Source organism: Neophocaena asiaeorientalis, unplaced genomic scaffold (genome assembly GCF_003031525.2).
Source record: "Neophocaena asiaeorientalis asiaeorientalis breed wild unplaced genomic scaffold, Neophocaena_asiaeorientalis_V1.1 scaffold149, whole genome shotgun sequence".
Taxonomy (NCBI): domain Eukaryota; kingdom Metazoa; phylum Chordata; class Mammalia; order Artiodactyla; family Phocoenidae; genus Neophocaena; species Neophocaena asiaeorientalis.
Window position 1 is genome coordinate 5708171 of NW_020174442.1, and position 23156 is coordinate 5731326.

General features: G+C 41.6%; 1 protein-coding gene across 1 annotated transcript in view; it reads right to left on the reverse strand.

The window, feature by feature from the left end:
• The window catches only part of SNX24 (sorting nexin 24), a 162756-nt gene that overhangs the window by 58480 nt on the left and 81120 nt on the right, over positions 1 to 23156 (reverse strand). Inside the window, exons 2-3 of the mRNA XM_024757189.1 lie at positions 17590 to 17673; positions 3121 to 3225 (exon numbers count right to left, since the gene is read on the reverse strand). Of these exons, the coding sequence (XP_024612957.1) occupies positions 3121 to 3225; positions 17590 to 17673 (189 nt within the window). The remainder of the gene's footprint in view (positions 1 to 3120; positions 3226 to 17589; positions 17674 to 23156) is intronic.

The window sequence follows — 23156 nt, forward strand, 5'->3', positions numbered from 1 at the left end:
CAGTAGTTGTGACTCATGGGCTTAGTTGCTCCGCAGCATGTGGGATCCTCCCGGACCAGAGCTCAAACCCATGTCCCCTGCATTGGCTGGTGGATTCTTAACCACTGCACCACCAGGGAAGTCCCTCCTTTTTAAGTTTTTATACTTTTGTTTCAGTGGGGTCTCAGGAAAGGTGGAAAGTCACTTCAAACCAGGAGATAAAACTATTATATAAACCATGTCTGATGGTCAAATCAGTTTGGGAAAACCAAATTAATTTATTCTTAAGATTTTTGTTTCTATGCAGATGACTTAACACAGAAAACAGATGTATACTCACAATTTTCAAATATTCAAATCAAAGATTTAAAAAAAATCTATTGATCAAGGAAGTTGGGGATAGCCAATTAAATTGTGATGGTTTATGATTATATTTTCCTTTACTTTTATTATTATATCCTTAAGAAAAACTCTACCTCAAGGCTGAAAGTTTTCTCCTGATTTAAAAAATCTACAGTGCATAACAAAAAGAGCCTATACTGGGAGTTAAGAAACTAAAATTCCAGTCCCATCTCTTTAACTAATATACTTAGGAAGTGAGGCAAATTTCTTAATTCCACTGGACTTGTTTCTCCAACCCTAAAATAAAAGAGCGGTGTGGGCTAACTTAGGAAATGTGTGTTGAATCCATCCATGGTCTAGAGGGTACTAGTTGCTTCTTGAACAAAAGGAAGAGTTTTCTCTGGCCCTTCCAAGAGCTAATTGGCCTGTTTTATGGGTGGTAAACTGTGACCAGAGGGATGATCATGAACTTAATTGAAGGGCAGGAGACAAGCTGGACTAGATACGGTCTAAGTTCCCTGTGAGCTGAAGATGCTATGGCTTGAGGGTATTAATACTTTCTTAGGTTTACGGGCCTGAACAGGGCCATCCTTTGTACCTCAAGCCGAGATGGATTCGCTGCACGATAGTGCCTGCTGAGAAGTGCTAGTGGCACTTAAACTCAGGGGTTCAGACTGGTGCTGAGGGTGAGTGGGATTCTAACTGGAGTTACAAAGGCGAGTAGAAGGAACAGTGATAACTGTCTTACTTCCAAAGAGACTTAAAAACCAAACGCTATCAAGAAATGACACCTAAGCCAGGGTTTTCATTTCACTGGCGGTCGATCAAGCATCCACACTCATCTTTGTAACTTCCATTTGGCTCCCAGGGCATGCAAATAGAAACAGGGGGAAGAGGGGGAAGACGGAGAAGAGAAAAAGTGCCCTTGAACTCCTTCAGGACTTAACTGACAACAAACTGAATATTAAACGCACAAGAGCAAACAAGTCCTCTCAGTCCTTCAACCACATCTTTCAAGCTCTGTTTCTGAGAATAGAAAATTCTAAGCTTAATTTGAGTGTCACTGTAAACTCCTCTCTGTGCCAGATGATCTTAACCACATATTTATATCCAAAGTACAAACAACTTAAAATGTTTACACTGAGTAGTAATGGGAGTCATGTATCAAATACAATGGTAGGAAAAAGAGCAAAGCTTTCTTCAGAACTAAAGCTTGAAGATATACAATATCTGTGGAAAATCTGGCTTACAAATTAGAATGCATTGTTTACCTATTCCATTTAATTATAGAGAACGTGCATTTTTACCCTTTGCATACAACATCTAATGTCTCGTTTTTTGGTTTGGTTTTGCTCTGCAGTGCAGCCCGAGGCTCTGGAAGTCTCATAGTTCCATATACAGAGTCTCAAGGCACATGGCCACACAGTTTCCTGTCATTTGTGGCCTCCACTTCCTTTAATCTCTCACTGCCAGGGAGAGGCAGTGAAGGATCTATCCACCACGTCCCAAAGCAGAAGAACAAAGGCAGTGAAGAGAGCCCTCCTCTGTGGTTCAGAGGGCCTCCACGTGTCAGCTTTCCTATTTGAATACTGTAAAGACCAAGAAAACTGCAGGAGACCAGGGATGGACTCTTGGCATCTTTCTACTGGGACAGAGTCCTGTGAACTGATCGCTTAGTACAAGCCTGTGGTGACACCTTCTCCTCAGCTTCTAGTTACTAGTCATTCAGGCAAAACCAACCAGAAAAGCTCTGTAGAGGACATAGCATATGGCTTCACACAGTCCACAGCTGCCCGCCCAAATAAAATCCACCAAGGGTTAATGCTTAAGGGGGTGATGAAGATAGCAATGGATGAACACAGTCATGGCTGCCGACTTCTTTGATGCAACATGTCTTAGATAGATCATCGCGGTAAACTCAGAACTCCGAGGTGATGTCCAGCTCCTCATTCTTTGAGAGCCAAGGTTCCCCACCCCTTCCCTCCTGGCCATGCTCACCTCAGGCAGTCTCATGCGTCTGCCCCTCAAGTGGACTCATGTGTCCTGGTGAACACAAGGCTCCCACAGCCCCCCAACCCTTCTCTCAGCACTTGCCTCACGCAGTACTCTTTGGATTAATGATAACTCCACTGAATATTCACCTGAGGCCACTAGCCCTTTGTTTTAAAACTCAGAGAAGCTGACACCACCTCACGCTTTCCTTTTGCTTTTTCTGTCACTTGGCAGACAGACTGCTTTGTCTTATCTTACTTTAGGTAGTTCTGTTTGCTCCTCTTAGCTACAGAAAAAAGCATCCTCTGCATTCTTTTAAAAACATACATTTTAATTTTCAAAGAAGTTGGTACTTGAACAGAAGTAATTTTTATATACTCATTCTCAATTTGATTCCATAGGTGTACTAGCCAGGCCCACTGAAAATGCAGTTTCTCTCATTATCTCCCCAACACCCAACACCTAAAGGCTGGGAATGCTATGAAGAAGCAGCAAATCTTGGAGGGGAAAACAAAAAACAGAAAGTAATTTGTAGGGCTGAACAAAAACACGGACAGACCCCTCTGCATCGGCTTTTACTTTTATACTAATTTTTCACTTCCCGAATCCATATAACCAATTTTAAATAGAACTTAACTAAAGCTAAAAGAACCAACCAACAACATACTTATAATTTTAAACTTTCTTTTCACTCAGAATGTTTGGTTGCTTGATATATTCTGTATCTTACCCATAAGTTCTGAGAAAAAAATATTGAGATATATGACTCTTTAAGCTACATTAATTGAGGATCTAAACACATCTTACCTGTAAATACGTTTCCAAACCTTGTCGGCGTTGTTCCAAGACTTTCGGGACCCAGTTCCGAACATGTTTGGAAGGGATTTCTGGAGTTTTAATACATTTCTTAAGCTATAAAGACAGAAAAAAACATAGAAAATGTGTTTTAATTATAATGACATTATTTGAGGGAAAAGCCAATAAAAGGAAGTGAACCACTGCTATCTCCAATAAAAATATAGAGGAAAATATATATACACTGAAATTTCATCAAAAATTCTTTCTTTAGCTGTCCTAAATGTTCAGGTTTCAGGACAAGAGTTCTGTGTTTTGGAGTTGTTGTTATTGTTATACATCATCTGGCATTTCAGATGGGAATTATTTTTCCTGAAGAATTAAGAGTTCAGTAAATGAACTATAAAGGAAGTATAGAAGTTTATAATTTCCAAAAACAATTAATACAACAAAATTTTAGTTGGAAGAAGTACTTTTCTTTTTATAAATGTATTTATTTTTGGCTGCATTGGGTCTTTTGTTGCTGGGCTTGGGCTTTCTCTTGTTGCAGCGAGTGGGGGCTCCTCTCCTTTGTGGTGCCTGGGCTTCTCATTGCGGTGGCTTCCCTTGTTGCAGAGCACAGGCTCTAGGCGCGCAGGCTTCAGTAGTTGTGGCACGCAGGCTGTAGAGTGCAGGCTCAGTAGTTTTGTCACATGGGCTTAGTTGGGCATGTGGGATCTTCCCAGACCAGGGCTCGAACCCACGTCCCCTGCACTGGCAGGTGGATCCTCAACCACTGCGCCACCAGGGAAGCCCGAAGAAGTACTTTTCTGATGAGAAGTCTTTCTACATATTTTTCACATAAAAAAGGAAGACAGAATGCAACTGTTTATAACCATCATCCCTGGAAATGCCATATGAACTAGACCACATCATATGGAGAGTTTCTTAAAAGTTCTATTAAAAAAAAGTTCTATTAAAAAAAGTTCTAAAAAGAAAAGACTGATCCTTCCAAAATTCCTAAGCATTAGGTCTAAATTTTGTTCATGAAAACTGAGTGACGGTTCTCAGGTAAGCCTTTCTGGGCAGCAGTCTTAAGGGACTATATAGATAAAGGAAAATTCTATCGGACGTTGAGTTAGAGCTGCCTGTCACAGGTGCATCCTACCACATCCGCATCCTAAATATGTGAATATTACCTTACAGGGCCAAGTACTTTATATATCTGATCAAATTAAGTGTCTTACAATGGAGAGATTACCCTAGATTATCCAGGTGGGCTCAATGTAATCGTAAGGATCCTGATTTATCGGGAGGGAAGCACGAGGACCAGGGTCAGGGAGAGACTGGAAGATGCTACATGACTGGCTTAGGTGATGGAGGAAGGGTCATGACCACCGCTGACCTGTGGAAGCCAGAAAAGGGAAAGGAATGAATTGTCTCCTCTAGCCCATTGATACCTTAACTTTAGCCCAGTGAAACTCAATTTGGATTTCCGACCTTGAGAGGTATAAGATAATAAATTTCTGTTGTTTTAAGCCACTAAGTTTATGCTAACTTGTTACAGTGGCAACACAGACAAAGCTAACACACTGTCTCTAAAATGGTAAGACTTAATGCTCTGAGTAAAAAGTTGGAAAATTTAACTGAGACTGCTCCTTTACTACACATGCAAAGAAATGGCATAATGACCTCTAAGAAAACGCACACAGCTAAACCCCAGCACCTAAAACTGTAATAAAAAAAGTTCTCATGCACAAGGATATCTTCATTAACCACTGTAAGCTGAAAGTTGTTGCACACTATGAAAAAGGGGTTTTTGTGCATTTCAAAGATGAGCACTTGTCTCAAGACATTAGGCTGAGCCCATGCTTGCCTTCTCCCTCCATACCCGAAGCGCCACTAACAGAACACTGTGAAAGTATTAGCTGCAAGCCCAAATCTATCCTCCTTGTCTTCCTCACCAAACTCCTAAATTATTGGAAACAATACTGCATTCAGCTAAATTCAGCTTAAAAAGCTAAATTTCCCACACCCCCTTGCAGAGAGTGGAGGTCAAAGGTAATCAGAAATCACTGAGAAAAGTGTTCCATAAAATCTCTTTTAAAGTGGAACAGACTCAGCTAGCTGGTACCTTCTATACTACTCCCCTTTCACCCCTTCCTGCCTAGAATGCGACTATGATTGCTGGAGCTGCTGTGACCGTTTGCCACCATGAGGAAACTCTTAGGATGGAAGACAGGTGTCCAGATGAGCAAGCAGAAAAAAGGACTTGGTGCCTGCACACTGCCTGGAGCTGCCACAACACCCCAGACTGCCCGCCTCCAGACTTGCTTTCTAAGAGGAAAAAAATAGCCCCCCTGCCTCTTTTTTTAAGGTTACTGGTATTTGGACTTCCTGTTTCCTAAATTCAGTCCTGGTAGATATTAGAAAAAGAAAAAGGCCAAAGGGAATAGGCCTCAGAACAACACAGAGAACAGTGCAGGGAGGAAGGGGCAATCACCAAGCAAGAGATTAACAGCTTTTTAAACAGACGGGAAGCAGAAGCATGATCTAAAGAAAACACTGGAGCAGAGGAAGCCCCAGCCCAGACCTCCTCAGGAACGGACTACAGAGGGTCTGGACATCAATCTTCTCAGCAGCCTGAGAGGCTCTGTGCTCAGGACTGGCATAAGAGGAGGAGGGAATGGGAAGAGGGATCAGTCTATGCCCCAGCCTGTGCCAAAGACCACAGAGATGACTAGCAGCCCAGTGTCATCCCTAAGCATGCACACCCTCCCCCAGTAAAAAAGGGTCAGTGTTCCTAAAGAAACTGAATGAAGTGTTTGGGTTGAAGAAGGGTATTTGCCATTCTAGTCATTCTGGTTTTCATGGGGTCCCCAGCCTAATATCTGCCTCTCTACCCTCATTCCCTATAATGAAGCCCTTAAATTAACACACTCTACAGATACCAGACTTATGTACCCAAAGCAGAGGGACCAGTGACAAATACCCAGAATAACTGGATGGGCAATCAAAGATCACTTTTATAGGAAAGCCAGCACTATGAAAGAGAAAGGACAAGAAAAACAAATGGAACAACTAATCCCAAAGGAAACAGAGAAATCAAATAACAGAAGAGATCTTTAATATCCGCAGGGAGATTTGAGAAGATATTGCTTCTATAAAACAAGAACAGGTTTTTAAAAAACCCAAGAACAGGTTGCTATGAAAAAGAAACCATCAGAGAAGAAGAAAGAGATGACAGAAATTAACAAAACATGACAGAGAAATAAGTTAAAAGAGGTAGAATATAAAATGATGGAAGTCTCTCAAAGTGTAGAATAAACAAAATGAGAGAAAGGGTAGGTGAAAAGATAAAACACATATCGGATTAATCTAGGAGATTTAATATGAAAGTAATAAGCCTTTCATAAAGAATAGAAGACATTTTCAAAGAAAAGCAATTTTTATAGGATCTAATATATGTCTTCAGATTAAGGACCTATTGAGGACCAGCATAATGTATAAAAAAGGATCCACATTTACTGACATTTATCAGTTGAGATTTCAGAATATTGAGGACAGAGAGAAGACAGAGGGAAAAACATTAGTTGGCAAACAAAGGAAGCAGAACTGTATCGGCAACTGACTTGTCACCAGCAACGATGGATGCTAGAAGATCAATGCTCCAAAGATCCAATTTGACGTGGATTTTTATAACCAGAATCTCATCAATTAAGTGTGAGAGAAAGTTTACCTCCCATGCCTTCTTTTACCCAAATTTGAGCATGTAATTCCAGAAAACTGAGAAATTAAACCAAGGAAGAGGAAAAATAGGATCAGGACTCATAGCTCTACCCCATTAGCATGGGGAAGGGAAACCCAAGGGCAGCTGAGCACAGCAGGCCTAGAGAACTATCAGTCTAGGTTAAAACAAAAAACTCCAGGAAGAAGGTGGATTCCATGTAGCAGAGAGTATGGAGAAGATGGATAAATTTAGGATTTGTTAAAGTACATTATTCTTTTGTCTATCAGAAAAAATAAGTTCTAGGGTAAACAAAGAGCCCCTGAAGAAGGTCATGGAACAGAAGACACCAAGCTCCTCCTATGTGTTAGGGACACTCCTGCCTTCATAGGGCTTGCATACCAGGAAATGGACAAAAAAACAATAAACATGTTAATAAAACAGGGTGAGGGCAGAGAGTAACAGACGGGGGTGTGCGCTGGGGGGCAGCTGGGGAAATGACTGTGTGAGGTGAGAATGTCTCAGGAACCACCTGAATCAGGTGGGAGCCAGGGTTAGGAGCTGGAGAAGGGCCACTGCAGCAGAGGCAGCAAGGGAAAGGGAGGGCCGAGCCTGGTGTTCCAAACTCAGCAAGGAGGAGACGGTTCAGAGAGGTGCAGCATCAGACACTGTAGGGCCTTGCAGGCCGCAGAGGGAATTTGCTTATCATTTTACATGGGAAGCAAATTGAATGTCTTAAGCAAGGGAATGATCTGATAAAATTTTTACTTTAAAGAGCTCGTGCTAGATTCTATGAACAAGATGGACTGTAAGGGGGTGGAATCAAAGCAGGGAGACCAGTCAGCAGCTCCTGTAGGAGTCCAGGCAAAAGACGACGGTGACGTGGACTATGGTCGTGGCAGTGGAGGTGGGGAGAAGCAGAGTAGGTGACAAGTGGAGGTGACAGAGTGACCCCAAGACTTTGACTGTTTCAGGTCTTTGACCTCAGCTGGCAGCGCCCTGTTTATGAAAGGTGGTAGAATGCCAGGTTTAGACTAGGTGGCAGAGAACATTATTTATCTCCCCAAATCCACCGTCCCTCTCTTCTGTAGAACAGAACTCCTAATTTTGAGCTAAGTACATGACTGCCCAGAATAAAGAACACATCTCCCAGTCTCCCTGGAAGCTATGTGTGGCCATATGACTGAATTCTGGACAAAGGCAAGTAAACAGACATGTCTGTGCAACTTTCAGGAAGTGTTCTTAAAGGGAAGGACTGTTTCCTTTCCTCCTTCCTGCCGGCTGACTTGCCCATGTAACGGCTAGACCTGGAGCAGTCACCTTCCACCATGAGATGGAAGCCTTGTGTTGAGAAGAGGGAAACCACAAGAGGAAAGCCTGGGTCCCTGAGGCCCATGAAACTGCCACACCGGCCTTAGATATTTATGTGAGAGAGAAATAAAGGTGTATCTCACTGTTAAGGTCACCATTATTTTAGTTCTAGTGTCACCTGCAGCAAAATCGAATACCACAGTGGGGATATGGCTGATACTGCAAGCTGCCTGTCCAATATTCACTCCCTTCTTCTTCTTGTAAAATAAAACAAAACAAGCAAAAAAACACCAGTGTCATTCAGAGGGCCAAAATGCTAAGCAAAAAAATATTGATTTCCCAGGTTCCTTTATAATATGACAGAGCTGTTAATGATAGGCAGTTTAAGTCCACTGGGTTGGGCTCCTGTTTTCCTGAAAAAGAGAAACTGGCTCTTCTTTCTGCCAGAAATGTGGAAACAATGCCTGGAGGGACAGCAGCTATGTTGTAACCAGAGGGTGAAAGTCACATGCTAAAGTAAAGATGGTGAAGTGGAAAGATAAAAGGAGCCTGGAACACAGATATTACAGAATCGATACATCAACTTGGACTGCCTGCTTTTAGTTTTCTTGTAATGTGAGAATTAGTTTTATTTTTTATTTTTTGCGGTTCGCGGGCCTCTCACTTGTTGTGGCCTCTCCTGTTGTGGAACACAGGCTCCGGACGCAGACTCAGCGGCCATGGCTCACGGGCCCAGCCACTCCATGGCATGTGGGATCTTCCCGGACTGGGGCGTGAACCCGTGTTCCCTGCATCAGCAGGTGGACTCTCAACCACTGCGCCACCAGGGAAGCCGCAATGTGAGAATTATTAATCTCTCACTTGTTTAAGGGACCTAGTCAAGTTTCTATTATATCCAACCAAAGATAATCCTGACACAGAGGAATCAATTGTTCCGTTTTGGTGATTTCAAGTCAGAGATGCCCAACAGGCAACCGAGTGGAGATAATTTGCAGGCAATTGTATACGAGTCTGTAAACTGGGAGTGAGAATATCTAAGTGGTATTGAGAGCCACGGAACTAGAGGCCACGACATTGGGAGTTCGGTACAGATGGAGGAAAAGGTCTGTGAGGGGCATAATCCTGAGAAGCTCTCAAGATGCTGCCTCGTGGTGCACATGCCTATAAAATTCCTTCCCTTGGGTCTGGATAGGACCTGTGAATGTGGTGAGATAGTCACTCCTTTGATTGGGTTACATTACACAACGAGACAGGCAATCCCTTGATCAGGTCCCACTTTATGAAACCCAGTCCCAGCCGACTGCTGGCTTTGAAGAAGTAGGCTGTGTGTTATGACAAAGCCACATGGCTAGGACCTGAGGGTGGCCTCGAGGAGGGGAGAACCACCTCTGGCTAACCATCGCCAAGAAAACAGTGGACCTCAGTCCTATGACTGCAAGGAACTGAATTCCACCCAAATGAGGACATGACAACGTGAAGAGGACCCCGAGCCTCAGATGAGATCACAGTCTTGGCAACACCTGACTTCAGCCCGATGAGACTCTGAGCAGAGAAGCCAGCTAACCTGTGCCCTGACTCCTGACCCGCGGGGACACTGAGGTAACACATTTGTGTGGTTAAAGCTGCTACATTCGTGGCAATCTGTTACCCTGCAGGAGAAAACGAATACAAAGTCCACGGCCTGAGACATCCAACTCTGAGGGGCAGGGAAGAGAGGCAGGGCAAACAGTGAGGAGGCGGTGAAATGGTAAGTTGAGTCAGAGAAGTGTTTCTAGAAGGGGCATGATCAGACTGTGCAGAGCGATCCTGCAAAGTCAAAGACACTGTGTAAAGAAGAGCGGGAAGCGGGAAGGCAGAGGCTCCTCTTCCCAGGAATTATACTGAGAGAGGAGAGCAAGGGGGTGAACATGGGAGGGAAGCATGGGGTCAAAGGTGAGTTCTATTTCGTTCAATGGGAAATACTATAATATATTAATTTATTGATGAGACTGATTCAGTATTGGGGGAGGGGAGAGAGAGAGAGAGGAGTAATTTATGATTATCTGTAAGGGAATAAATACATATCTCATCTCCACACTATTTGAGGTATTTCTCAAACAAGAACAAAGCCAGAAAATGCTAATTACTTGGAGGTAAAAAGCTTATTAAGTTTCACTTTAAACAAAAAGAAACTTCTTTAACACTACTGAACCACAACATTTCAGAATAGAAAACCAACTCCATTATCTGTCCTTCTCTCCTTCTTATAAAAAATCTTGAAGATATAGTACTGAAAAGATTTTTCCTTTTTATTTGTGTCAGGAGTACTGAGGAAGCCGATCATCATAGCTGCTGGGCTCGGTGACAGCGTTTGTAGGTGAGTAATGAAGGGCTCTAGATGAGGAGAGACAAACCCAAGACAGTATGTGTCCAGGAGGGCTCAGCTGCTTATAAGATAAATACCCCTCTGCCAGTCCATCTGATGATTAACTGCGTCCAGGCTGCGTCCAGCCAAACGGCCTTTCTGATCCCCACAGATAGTGACCAGATTCCGCGATACCACAAACACAATCCCCTCTGCCTGGCATGACCACTCCCTTCCCTTCTCGTAACTGTTAGAGGAGCTGACACAGAACTTACTCCGTAAAGACCTGCTGCATATATGTTGGTGATAGCAACCATTTTCTACCGAAAGGAACAGAAATACTTTTCCCAAGCACGTGAATAAAAAGATGAAAAAGGGAAAAAAGGTTAAGGAAAGACGTGGGGGACACTTGTGGGAGCATTCAATCTTTTATTCCATGTTGTCACCCTACCTCCTCAGGGTTCCCTTTAGAGACACTTCACGAGGTGCTGTAACCCTGGTTTAGCCCCATATGGCAGTTTTTTGGTTTTTCTGAAATGTGGACTTCGTTAAATTAAATATGAGAAGGCAATAGTCTACTCAAGCCAAAAGTAGGCAGTCACAAGAACTCATTCATTTAGGAATGAACCAGCACCATATTTCCCTGAAACTTTTGTGAATAAAAGGCTGGGCTGGAACCGACAGCTGGGAAGGCAATGCAGCCTGGGCTCAGCAGTCTGCCATGCAGGGAAGGCTTTCCTCTCCACACCGGGGACTGGGGCCTCGGGATGGAAGCTGCTTTCCAGGACCCCCATGGACGGTGCAAGTTACCTGGCTGTAGCGGGGCACAGCCTATGGCGCAGGGCAGGGGGTCACAGAGAAAGCTCTTACCCTGTCACAGCCTGGGCCTGAGCCGTGAGGAGAGCACCCTATAACTTAATTTTTTTTTTGAAGATACCCTGCTGAGAGTGACCAGAGAGGAACAGGGTGGGGGTCTGTTCTGGTTTCAGTATGGTGGTGGTGTTTTCCCACCCTGTACTGGCAGAGCTACGAAACAGGGGCAAGTGTAACCTGGGGTTAGACTCACAGTGAACTAAACTCCCACAGTAGAAACTGTTCTTGCTGACCAAAGCACTCCTCCAGCAATTCATAAAAATGCATAATATTCTCCAAATATCCCATTTGCCAAATACTTATTTAACGCCTAATAAGTGCCCAACACTAACAGACAGTGAGGAAGGTACAAAAAATAAGACATGGTCCCTACTTTATTTATTTCCTTCTAGTTTTATTGAGATATAAGTGGCACACAGCACTGCATAAGTTTAAGGTGTACAGCATAACGATTTTACTTACATACATCATGAAACGATTGCCACAGTAAGTTTAGTGAATATCCATTGTCTCATCTATAGATACAAAATTAAAGAGAAAGAAAACAATCTTTTTCCTTGTGATGGGAACTCCTAGGATTTACTCTCTTAACCTTCATGTATAATGTACGGCAGTATTGATTATATTTATCATGTTGTACATTACATCCCTAGTACTTATTTATCTTATAACTGTAAGTTTGTGTCTTTTAACTGCTTTTATTCAATTCCACCTCCCTCTACCCCCCCGACTCTGGTAACCACAAATTTGATCTCTTTTTCTATGAGTTTGTTTGTTTTTGAAGTGTGACTGACCTACAACACTGTGTTAGTTCCTGGCAGTGACTTGATATTTCTATACAATACAAAATGATCACCAGGATAAGTCTAGTTAAAGACATCGTCCCTAGTTTTTTAAAATATATCTTCTAGTTAGACAAAGCTTAGGGATACTGAGTTTTAATTATCTCAGACGTTTTAAATTTAAGTAGAAACCTCCTAAATGGAAAAGGAGTTCCAAGAACAAAGAGATGAAGGAATAAAAGAAACTCACCTGAAAGAAGAACCTGAAACATTTTAGTTTTGTTTGAATAGATGAGAACACAGAGGGAAGGACATTCAGCATGGCAAAGACAGAGAGGCAGTGATTTTCATATACTGGGGTGACAGGGAAGACTGGCTTGGCTGCCACTAACTTTTTCTTGGGAGAAGCAGTGAGAAACTAAGGCTGGCCAGTAAAGGGGTTTGCGGTAGACAAAATCATGGTCCTCCCAAATATGTCAACATCGTCATCCTTGGAACCTGTGAACGCATTGCCTTACAGGTGTGATTAAATCAGGTATCTTGAGATGGGAAGATTATCCTGGATTATCCAGGTAGGCCCGATGTAATCTCAAGGGGGAGGCAGAGGTGACCAAGTCAGAGAGAGGAGATGTGATGACAGGAGATGTGACGATGGAAATAGAAGTTGGAGTGATGTGGTTGCTGGCTCTGAAGACAAAAGAAGGTGATGAGCCAAGAAAGGTGGCAGCCTCTAGAGGCTGGAAAAGGCAAGGAAACTGATTCTCTCCTAAAGCCCCCCAGAAGGAACATAGTCCTGCCGACACATTTAGAGTAAGATTACAAATGTGTGTTGTCTTAAGCCACTAAGTCTGTGATGATTTGTTACAACAGTAATAGAAAACTAATGCACAGTTTAAGACTATTGGTCTCAAAAGTCAATGTCCATGATTTGGTAGATAATACAGACACATTTCAAGGTTTTTGACCAATAAAATGAAGATGAACATAGTGCTCTAGGAAAATTGCCTGCAGTGGAGGATGAATAAGAAGACAAGGATAAGAAACAGTTAAAGAAATACTTACATAAAGTAGCAAGACTCTGGATTGAGATGGTAGGAGTACAAAATGAAAAATTACATGGTGCTTATTACAGAAGTTTGGAAGAATGAATCAACAGGGCTTGCTGACACCCTGGAAGTGAAAGATAAGAGAAAGGTAGGAAAGACTTCCAAGGTCCCACACCTTGTGGCTTCAGTGTGTGATGCAGGGGGAGGTAGGGGGGGTTGTGTCTAAGAGATGCCTTTAAAAATATAATGACACAAATAGGAATTCTCAAACTTCACCAGGCATTAAGATCACCTGGGATGCTGATTTAACAGGCAGATTACTGGGCTCTATCACAAAGATTCTGATTCAGCATGCCTGGTGGTGCCCAGGAATCTGCAATTTAATAAATACTGTTCGGCTTCAGGTCACCCAAAGTTCACACTTCAAAAAGTACCAATCTAGAAAAACTAAAAGAAAGTGAAATCGAATACTTCCAGAGCTCTGGAAGAAAAACTAATCTTACACATAGTCTGAAAGGGTGAAACTGACATATTAGAGACCATAAAAAGGTAAAACTCTTGCAAATTAAAATAAATATCACAGCCAAAATTAAAAAGTCCATGGTGAAAAACAGCTTCATCAAGCGGCTAGTATTTTATTAATAGGTCATGCAAACTAATGATCAAAAACAGAGACCCTAGCAGAAAAATGGGACAGCACGTAAAGAGAATTCCAAATAGAGGGGCTACAATCATAAGCTTCAGAAATACCAATTAAAACAGCAAAAAGGCAACATATATCGCTTGCTAAATACATATCATTGGGGGGGGTAACAGGCAAAGCTGGTGAGATACTTTCATGCTTGCTGGTTGCATTACAAATCTGCTATAACCATTTTGGAAAAAAGTAATTTGGTAATATATAACTGGAGCTGTAAAAATATCTATACTCTTTAACAGAGAATGCTTCTTTTGTAATCTAGCTTACAGGAAACAGTCTTGAAAATGGAAAAAAAAAAGTTATATGTAATGAAGGCTATCAATCATTAGAAGTTGACCATGCAATGCACACGATTTCGTTTAGTCTGGAAAACAGTCTTGTGAAGTTAGCACATTCACTGTTCCCATATTAAAACGGGGGACCTGGAGGCACAGAAAGATCACTCAACTTGCTCCACGGACTTGAGGTAAAGGCAGGCTCAGGAACATTCTGCTGCCAGAGCTTCCACACTTAACTTCGACACCATAATTATCACCATGAAGGAATCCCACTAGCACAGCGGCATCTGTTCCATTACAAAATGCAAGAGGGCTTCCCTGGCGGCGCAGTGGTTGAGAGTCCGCCTGCCGATGCAGGGGACACGGGTTCGTGCCCCGGTCCGGGAAGATCCCACGTGCCGCGGAGCGGCTAGGCCCGTGAGCCATGGCTGCTGAGCCTGCGCGTCCGGAGCCTGTGCTCCACAACGGGAGAGGCCACAACAGTGAGAGGCTCACGTAACGCAAAAAAAAAAAAAAGAAATATATGTTGGTAACAAGGAGTTATTTCTCCTGTCCCCAAACTTCCTGCAAGATTTAGCTTTATAATCTAAAAAACTAAACTTACTTGAGGGGACGAAAATAAAGCACATAGGAAAAAAAAATCTCTTGAATTTTTCCAAAAATTAGAACGGAATCCTAAGAAAAGTGTAGAGGATGAGAATATTATTTTCATTATTTAATGTCAAAAATTATAAAAGTTTGGGAGAAGTAGTAATCATTAAGAACTTCAAACAACCAGATGAACTGTCAAATGGGTAATGGTTTTAGTTTCTGCCTCAAAATGAGCCTGACAACAAGCCAGGAGGCATTTTTGTGTGTTTGTGGTATATGGAGATGAGCCATGCAACTACTATTCTAAAGGTACAAAGCACTTATTAATAGTTCCTATATGATTTTAGAATTAACTTGGGGACATTGACTAAAAACTTTAACAAGTGTAATGTAAAGTGTAAGGGAAATCAGGACACTGACAACAGAGCAAATGGCATCCACTGCAGAAATAACTGAATATTCAAAAAAATTAAACAGGAGCAGATCTAACTTGAATTTAAAGGGAAGGTATTTCATGTAAAAACAGAACATTCAAAGCACATCACAAAATTCAAATATGGAAACTAGAGTACCAAAATTCTAATAAAAGGATAAAGTTGTACATGGTGGCAGCAGTAATCACCAAAGCTTGTATATTCTGATTAATTTTTTTGCCCATTTCAATCCTCCTTAACACACAACTTTACAGTCAAGATTACAGATTTATGTTTATTTTTACACCCTGCCATTATTTGTACTTAATTGTCTTTTATAATAAGTTACCTTTTCATCAAATCTAATACAGTTATCAAATGGGACAAATAAAGGAGACTTCTAGCAGCCCCTTTCTGCTCTATAACACACAAGATTTAGTGTCTGCCAACTAAAACTCTGCCCCACAATGTTATTTTTTTCTCTATGTCCCTGTAAGGATGTTTTAATGAGGCTGCCAAAAACATGCAAAACTGAGAGGTCTGAGAATTTCTACTCTCTTAATTCTAATAGACTTGATGACATAATTTTAAGAATAGCTAAAATTATTAACAGAATTGCAGAAGTTGAGAGAAGAGTCCTAGAAAATCTAGAAATCTTTTTTGACTGTGAGAATCTAAGAACTGCCTGTAATCACTGGGGAAAGGGTCCTCTTCTGCAGAAGAAAATAAATCGTATTAGAAAAGAGAGCTAAGAAGCAATGGGCAGCCTCTTGCTCAGGGCGGGCCTAACTGGCAGTCACCCAGCTGTGCCTCATGTGGAGTTGGTCCCCAAGTATCTGGTGGGGACAGCTGGGCTGTGTCGGGGTAATGGAGACCTGGCAGGTTAGGAAGGAGGCTTGCATGTGACAGGCTGCCTGGTCCAGACTCTGGAATCAGAGGCTGGGGAAGGGAGGAGTTCTGGTTTTAATCCCATTGTACAGACTTATTTCATGAGGTACCCAGCAGAAATCTCTCTAGAATGTGTTTCCTCGATAAACAAGTGAACAAAGCCAAAAATTCTTGAGAAGGACGTGAGACCCAGACTCCATGTTTGTTTCTCTTTGAGGCCCCGGGTTGAGGGGTAGGGCTTTTGTAAAGTCAGCTGGCAATACCCAGCCTAAATCTGTATTTCACCTGTGTTGCTTCTTTTGGAAGTAAACCTGGATGTAACACAATTTTAACTGGAAAATTCAAGGTAAATTATCCCTTGCCATCCTAATGGAAAAGTGTACAGATAGCTGACAGCTCCTCTTCAAAAGAAAACAGAGGGATAGAGGCTCACTCACTTCTCAATATAACCTGTGAAAGTTTTTACTCAATACTCTATTCTCCTGACTACCAAAAAGTAAGAAATTTTAATTTTAGCTACAGAGCTTTTAATACAGAGTAAGCACACTATCACATCATTTATGCACTGACATTTTCCAGAAAATTTAAGCGGTCCTTAAGGAAGTTAAAAGAATAGATTCTTTCTGAACATACTTGCTCAGTATCTTTCCACTAACTTCTTACCTAACAAAGTAACAAAAGTGAAGAAACTGAACTGTGCCATACATTTTATATATGTGTGTGTATAAATATATATATTCATATATAGGAAGTATATATATATACACACACACAGATATGAATATATATGTATACAAAAGAAAAAGTGGTAAAACTGCATTAACTCATATGTGGTGATTTTCTAGGCAATTTCATGAGGTATTTCTAGTTATTAAGGTAATTTCATCACCTCAATACTAATTGATAACCTTCAAGACATTAAATTTTGGTAGAAAATAAAAATTATTCCCTCTTCTATTCTTTACTGACCATGTCTCCCAAAACTCAGCTATTCCTTTTGCCTTCTTGTTTCTTTTATCAAAGGCTTTTAATGAAAGGGATCTGAGAACTGAAACACCAGTCTTGTAGAGCGGCCTTTATAATTCAAAAGAAGCTATGATCCCCCTTTACATGATCTCCTAACAGTCCTTGAATACATGTGACATGTATATTCTTTTCCATGTATATGTAAGTATAAGTTGATTTTAATAGATTTCTTCCTGTAAAATGATCATTTCTTTTCCTTTGTGTAAAACACATTAAGTGTATTTTATGGATAAAATAGGGTCTGGGTCTTATTCTTTCTGAACCTACAATACCCAGCACAGTATAATATAAACAGCTTGCTGTCACACATCTATTTATGCAAAAGATCTTAACAGAAAACCCACCTACTCAGAAAGCACACCTTGAAAGGACGGAACAATTTATTTTAAAAGGAAATTTACTTCGTGATAAAAGAAGTCAACCTGTTCCAAGAACTATTAAAGCTCTTAGGAACCACAGAAAGTAGGCTTAGTGTTACACCATCTGCCTTATAGAGAAAAGGGTGTGGCGGGGGCGAAGTTACCTTTTTGTGCAGGGCATGAAATTCGCTGTACCTTTTTTCAACAAAATGTTTTCTTCCATTCATTAGCACTTCTATCTTAAACACCTAAGAAAAAAATAAAAAAGATTAATTCCACCAGTTCCAAACCCTCAATTGTCTGATGTGGTAAGTTTGTGACCATGATATATTTCATCCCTTTAATTACAGTAGCTGATCTCCCAAAACCCAGAAGGCTCAGGAGACCCTGGCCCAACAGCACTGATTAATGAGCCCTGGAGCCAAATGCTCACTAACAAATGGCAGTATCCCCACAAACGTGTCTAAAAACAGTGGCAACTTAAATGCCTTAAAATGCTCCTTAACTTTTTAATCAGAGAACACTTCTCTCCTAAAATTACTTCACCAAATGCATATGACGGCATTGAAATACAAGTGTGATGCCACAGCGACAGTCTGGCAAAAATCGCAGGCCCACAGCATTGCGTTATGGGTATTTCAATGTGGGCAGTGTTGTGTCATCTCTAAGACAATAATGCAAACAGTAGTGCCTTTTAGGTTAATTTCTTCCTAACCTGCATATTCATCTCGCCTCAGCTGGCTAATTCTGCTGTTTGCAAAACAGGGAAAATGTAGCAAAGGTTCATTTTCCCTGCGTGATACGAGTGACAGCTTGTGCTCCCACCTCCAGGAGGTTGAAAGGCCAGATGAAAAGGCTCTCTGGGTGCACTAATTAGTAGGCACTAACATGACACTTTCTTGATTCTTAGGTCAGTGGGTCAAGACGGGGAACAAGGGATGAGGAATATTATGAAATGCTCATGAGAACACGATGTTAAAGTGGGTGGGGGAAGGCTGCTTGACAGGAGCAGAAGAGAAGGTGCTCTGTTATTTCCTAGAGTTTGTCTTTGACTCCTGCTTTGCTGAGCGAGAGTTTGTCATCACCAAGATGAAGCGGAATTGTTCCATGACTTAGTAAGCCTGGGTTCCCATTTCAATTGCCCTTCTGAAGAAAACGAAACTAAAGTTGAGGTCATGTGACATTGAAGAGTGTTAAAAGCAGGCTTACTTTAGCCCTAAATAGAGCTACTTAAAGTTAGAATATGAGATACGAGGTCACACACCTTCATTATGAAAATAGATCTCTATGGCTCTATATTTCTGCCTTATATGTAAATGTGACTTTTTTGGAAAGCCAGAAACTATATCATCAAACATAAAATGTGTTCATATTTTTGCACTCCTTCCAATTAGAAACAGAATCTTCTGTTCCATGACTCAGTTTAAGAAACCTGCTTTTATTAAAGTGGTAAATTTCTATCAATTTAATCAACTGTTTTTTTCCCCCAAGAAATCCCCCTAAAAAATACTTTTCTTTGGTGAATTAGTGAAAATATTTTCTTCTAAAAACATATGCATAGGCTTCAAACTCTCGGATATATGTACATTATTTTTTAGAAAAAAATTTTGTTTACTAGTTCACTAAAGAAAATTATTCTTCTGCAAAGACCATTCAAAGCCAGGAATACAATGAGGAAAGCACCCTGAGAAACACCAACAAAAGGAGCACAGCTTCAACTTGGGGGCTTGTTTAATAGCATACAAAGCCCCCTTTTTAGTGTCAGGTCCCAGATTTAAATCAGGACAATGTGGGAGCAATGAAAGTAGTTTCCAACTGCTGAGCTATGTGAAATAAAATGAAGTTACGTTTTGAGTCCAGTTACTTGAGGCTTCATCACAAAAACCATCACTTTAATTGGCACGTCTGCTGAAGAATCCACAGAAGGAGGAGAAAGCTGAAGACTCAGTAAGGTTCAACCTACTAGGTTGCCCCTCAGGTGCCCCCTCCTGAAAGCCACGGATAAGACACATTACACAGCAGCTGTCTCATGGAATGTCATCCCTTCTATCGACCAGACGGCTCCATTACCAAGGTCCACAGTTACTTTTCACAATCGCTAAATTCACTTTGGGTGCGGGGGTGGGGGGAAGTATTATAAATACGCACACGTGCACACATAGGGAAAAGTATGTGATAAATTTTAATTCTAATATTTTTATTATGTTGCCATTTTTAAAATGCACAATATACCTAATACTGTTAAGGCTTTTTTCTTTTAAATTCTGGGAAAACACCTTGGAAAGGAAGTTGCTTAATCAGAATTTCCATGACAATATGAATGAAGCAAGAAATGGAGTCAGTTTAATGAATCTTATGTTCCTAAATTCCAAACCAGACTTTTTTTTTGTAATAGTTTCTGATACGTGTTTTCCCGGCTGCCAGGAAAACTCTCTTCTTTCTTGGCTTTCCTGGCAAGCTCCTAGCACTTGTTATCTACCTCTAAGGTGGGGGCAGCAAAGGACGATGTTTGGAAAACACGTAGCACAGTATCTGGCATTCATTCATTTAATTATTTAACAGTTATTTATTAAGGGACTACAATGTGCCCAGGAGTTGTTCTAGGCTCTGAGGATTCAGCAGAGAAGAAAACAGAGAAGAGCCCAGTCTTGGTGTCTTCATGGAGCACACATCCTTTCTAGCGAGGAAGGTCAATCATAAACATATAAACAAATATGGTAAAGTTGAAACACAAAAAGTGCAGTGAAGAATACAGCAGAATGATGAGACAGAGCTAGACAAGGGTGCTGTTTTAGACTGTGGTAAGAGGAGGCCTCTCTGAACAGAGGGGCAGTGAGAGGTACAAAATCTAGAGGGACACCAGGAGAACGTGTAACGAGAGTTGAATGTGGCTGCCTCTGGAATTTCAGACCGGGAGTGGGTGGACAAGGGCTATTTGTGTTTTTATTCTTTTTTTAATTTTTTTTTTTTAAATTTAAGGTAGAGCCTAGAGCAGGGTGATATCCACTTCTGGCCAAGATAGAGTAACAGGGAGCAGTAACCCTCCCACTTGAAACAACTAAAAAACTGGACAAGTATGTGGGGAAAGTGACTCTTAAGACATTGGACATGAGGAAATGAATGACAGTGAGAGATGGGAGACAAGCAGAGTGACCCCTAAGGTTACCCCAGGCAGAGCCATGAGGCCCCCTGAGTCAAGGACAGGGAGGTGAGAGTGAGGGAAAGCCATAGCGATTCAAGTTCCCGGGGGAGAGTTTTGGAGAGGAGTGAGTTGCACACAAACGGAACTCCTGAGACCTGTCAGAGGTCTCCCTCCAGCATTCAGCTGAATCCTCAGCAGCACATAAGACTGGGGAAACTACCCAAGGACAAGAAGAGATTAGAGAGAACAGCGCTCAGAGCTTAGACACCTGGGCACAGTGCCTGTTCCCAAAAGCCAGGGTAGAAAACCTCTTAATTCATGAAGTGTTCCTTAGAGAATTCAGAAGGGTCTTGTCTCAGGAGTGGAGCTAAAGTAACGTAGACTAAAAGCTCTTTTAGTCCAGAGCAACAAAGCTTAAAAGCAAGACCTGAAGAGAGCAAATTATTTCTGAGTAACGTAACCACATGCCAGAGCAAAGCTCAAGAATATTTTTAGGAATATAAAAATATTCAGCACCCAACAAGGTAAAATGTACAAAGTCTAGCATCTAAGCAAAAAGAAGCAATAAAATTCAACTCATAATGAAAAGAAAAAACAATCAATAGAAACTAATCCAGAAATGACACAGATGATGAAATTAGTAGACAAAAGCATTACACTTGTTATAAGAAAATTTCTTAAGTTCAAGAACCTAGAAGAGGGCCTCACTGGTGGCACAGTGGTTGAGAGTCCACCTGCCAGTGCAGGGGACATGGGTTCAATCCCTGGTCGGGGAGGATCCCACCTGCTGCAGAACAACTAAGCCCCGTTCGCTACAACTACTGAGCCTGTGCTCAAGTCACAACTACTGAGCCCACATGCTGCAACTACTGAAGCCCGTATGCCTAGAGCCTGTGCTCTGTAACAAGAGAAGCCACCGCAATGAGAAGCCTGCACACCACAACAAAGAGGAGCCCCCACCCGTGTGCAGCAACTAAGACCCGACACAGCCAAAAATAAATAAATTAATTAATTTTAAAAAAAAAGAATCTAGAAGAAAGGTTGACTATGTTAACTGGAGGTATGGAAGCTATAAAAAAGACTTAGACAACATGTCTGGGTCCTATTGAGGAGATAAAAAAATGTCTGTGATTAAAAAAAAACAAACACTGGATGGGATTAATAGTGGGTGAGACACCACAGAAGAAAAGGTAAGTAAACTTAAAGACCTGGCAAGAGAAACTGTACAAAACAAAATAGAGGAGGAAAAATCTAAAAGGTAAATCAACAGAGCATCTGTGAACTATGGGATGACTTTAAACATCAAAATGCATGTATAATTGGAGTCCTCACAGTAGAGGTGAGATGGGGGAGAGGGGCTGGGGAGAAAGACAAATATATTTGAAGAAATCTTGACCAAAATTTTCTCGATTTGACAGAAACTATAAACCCACAGATCCAAGAAGACCAACGGACCCAAGCTCAAGAAACATAAAATAAAAAGCAAAAATCCAAGGCAAATCAGAATCAGATTGTTTAAAACCATTCAGAAAGAGAAACATCTGAGAAAGCAGCCAGAAAACAGAGACAATACATAGAAAAGGAAGAAAAATAAGTTTGAGAGCAAACTTTTCAAATATTTCTATAAATAACCAACACTATAAGAGTGAGTCAATGCATATATACTTCAGTTATGTAAATATGTTCTATGTAAAGTAGCATGTACAAAATCAATGTACAATTTAATGTCAGTTAAATTTTTTTTTTTTTTTTCCTGTACGCGGGCTTCTCACTGCTGTGGCCTCTCCCGTTGCGGAGCACAGGCTCCGGACGCGCAGGCTCAGCGGCCATGGCTCACGGGTCCAGCCGCTCCGCGGCATGTGGGATCTTCCTGGACCGGGGCACGAACCCGTGTCCCCTGCATCGGCAGGCGGACTCTCAACCACCGTGCCACCAGGGAAGCCCCAGTTAAACTTTTAATTATTGTTTTTAAAGTATTTAGGTAATTTTTCCCAAATGGTAACACCAGTAATAACAACAATAACAACAGACTTTTATAACACTTACATAAAGGCGCTGCTCCAAGCTCCTTTACCATGAAAATCACTCATTTAATTGTCACAACAACCCCACATGGGATAGGTACTATTATCTCCATTTTACAGGTGAGGAAACTGAGGCATGGATTAAGTATCTTGCCCATGGGAGCTACTGATACATTTTGAACTCAGCAATTTGGTTCCTGAATCTGCTTCTTAATCACTGCACAATACTCATTCCCAATAAACAGAATCCCTTACATAGTCCTGTTCACTGGGGGAGACGAAACACGTGCAAGTAGGAGAAACGTTCTGGAGTGAGGACAAGGCCTTCCATCCAGTCTCCTCCCAAGGTTCTGTCCTCTGGAGGGGCTTTGCAGGAACACAGCACCCTGGGCACAGGGGTGGTGGCGGTCTTGGCATGAGTTCCTCACCCCTAACTATTTGGAGCCCGTGCTCCTCTCAAGCAAACACTGATCTATATAAAAAGCATACAATTCGGGCTTCCCTGGTGGCGCAGTGGTTGAGAGTCCGCCTGCCAATGCAGGGGACACGGGTTCGTGCCCCGGTC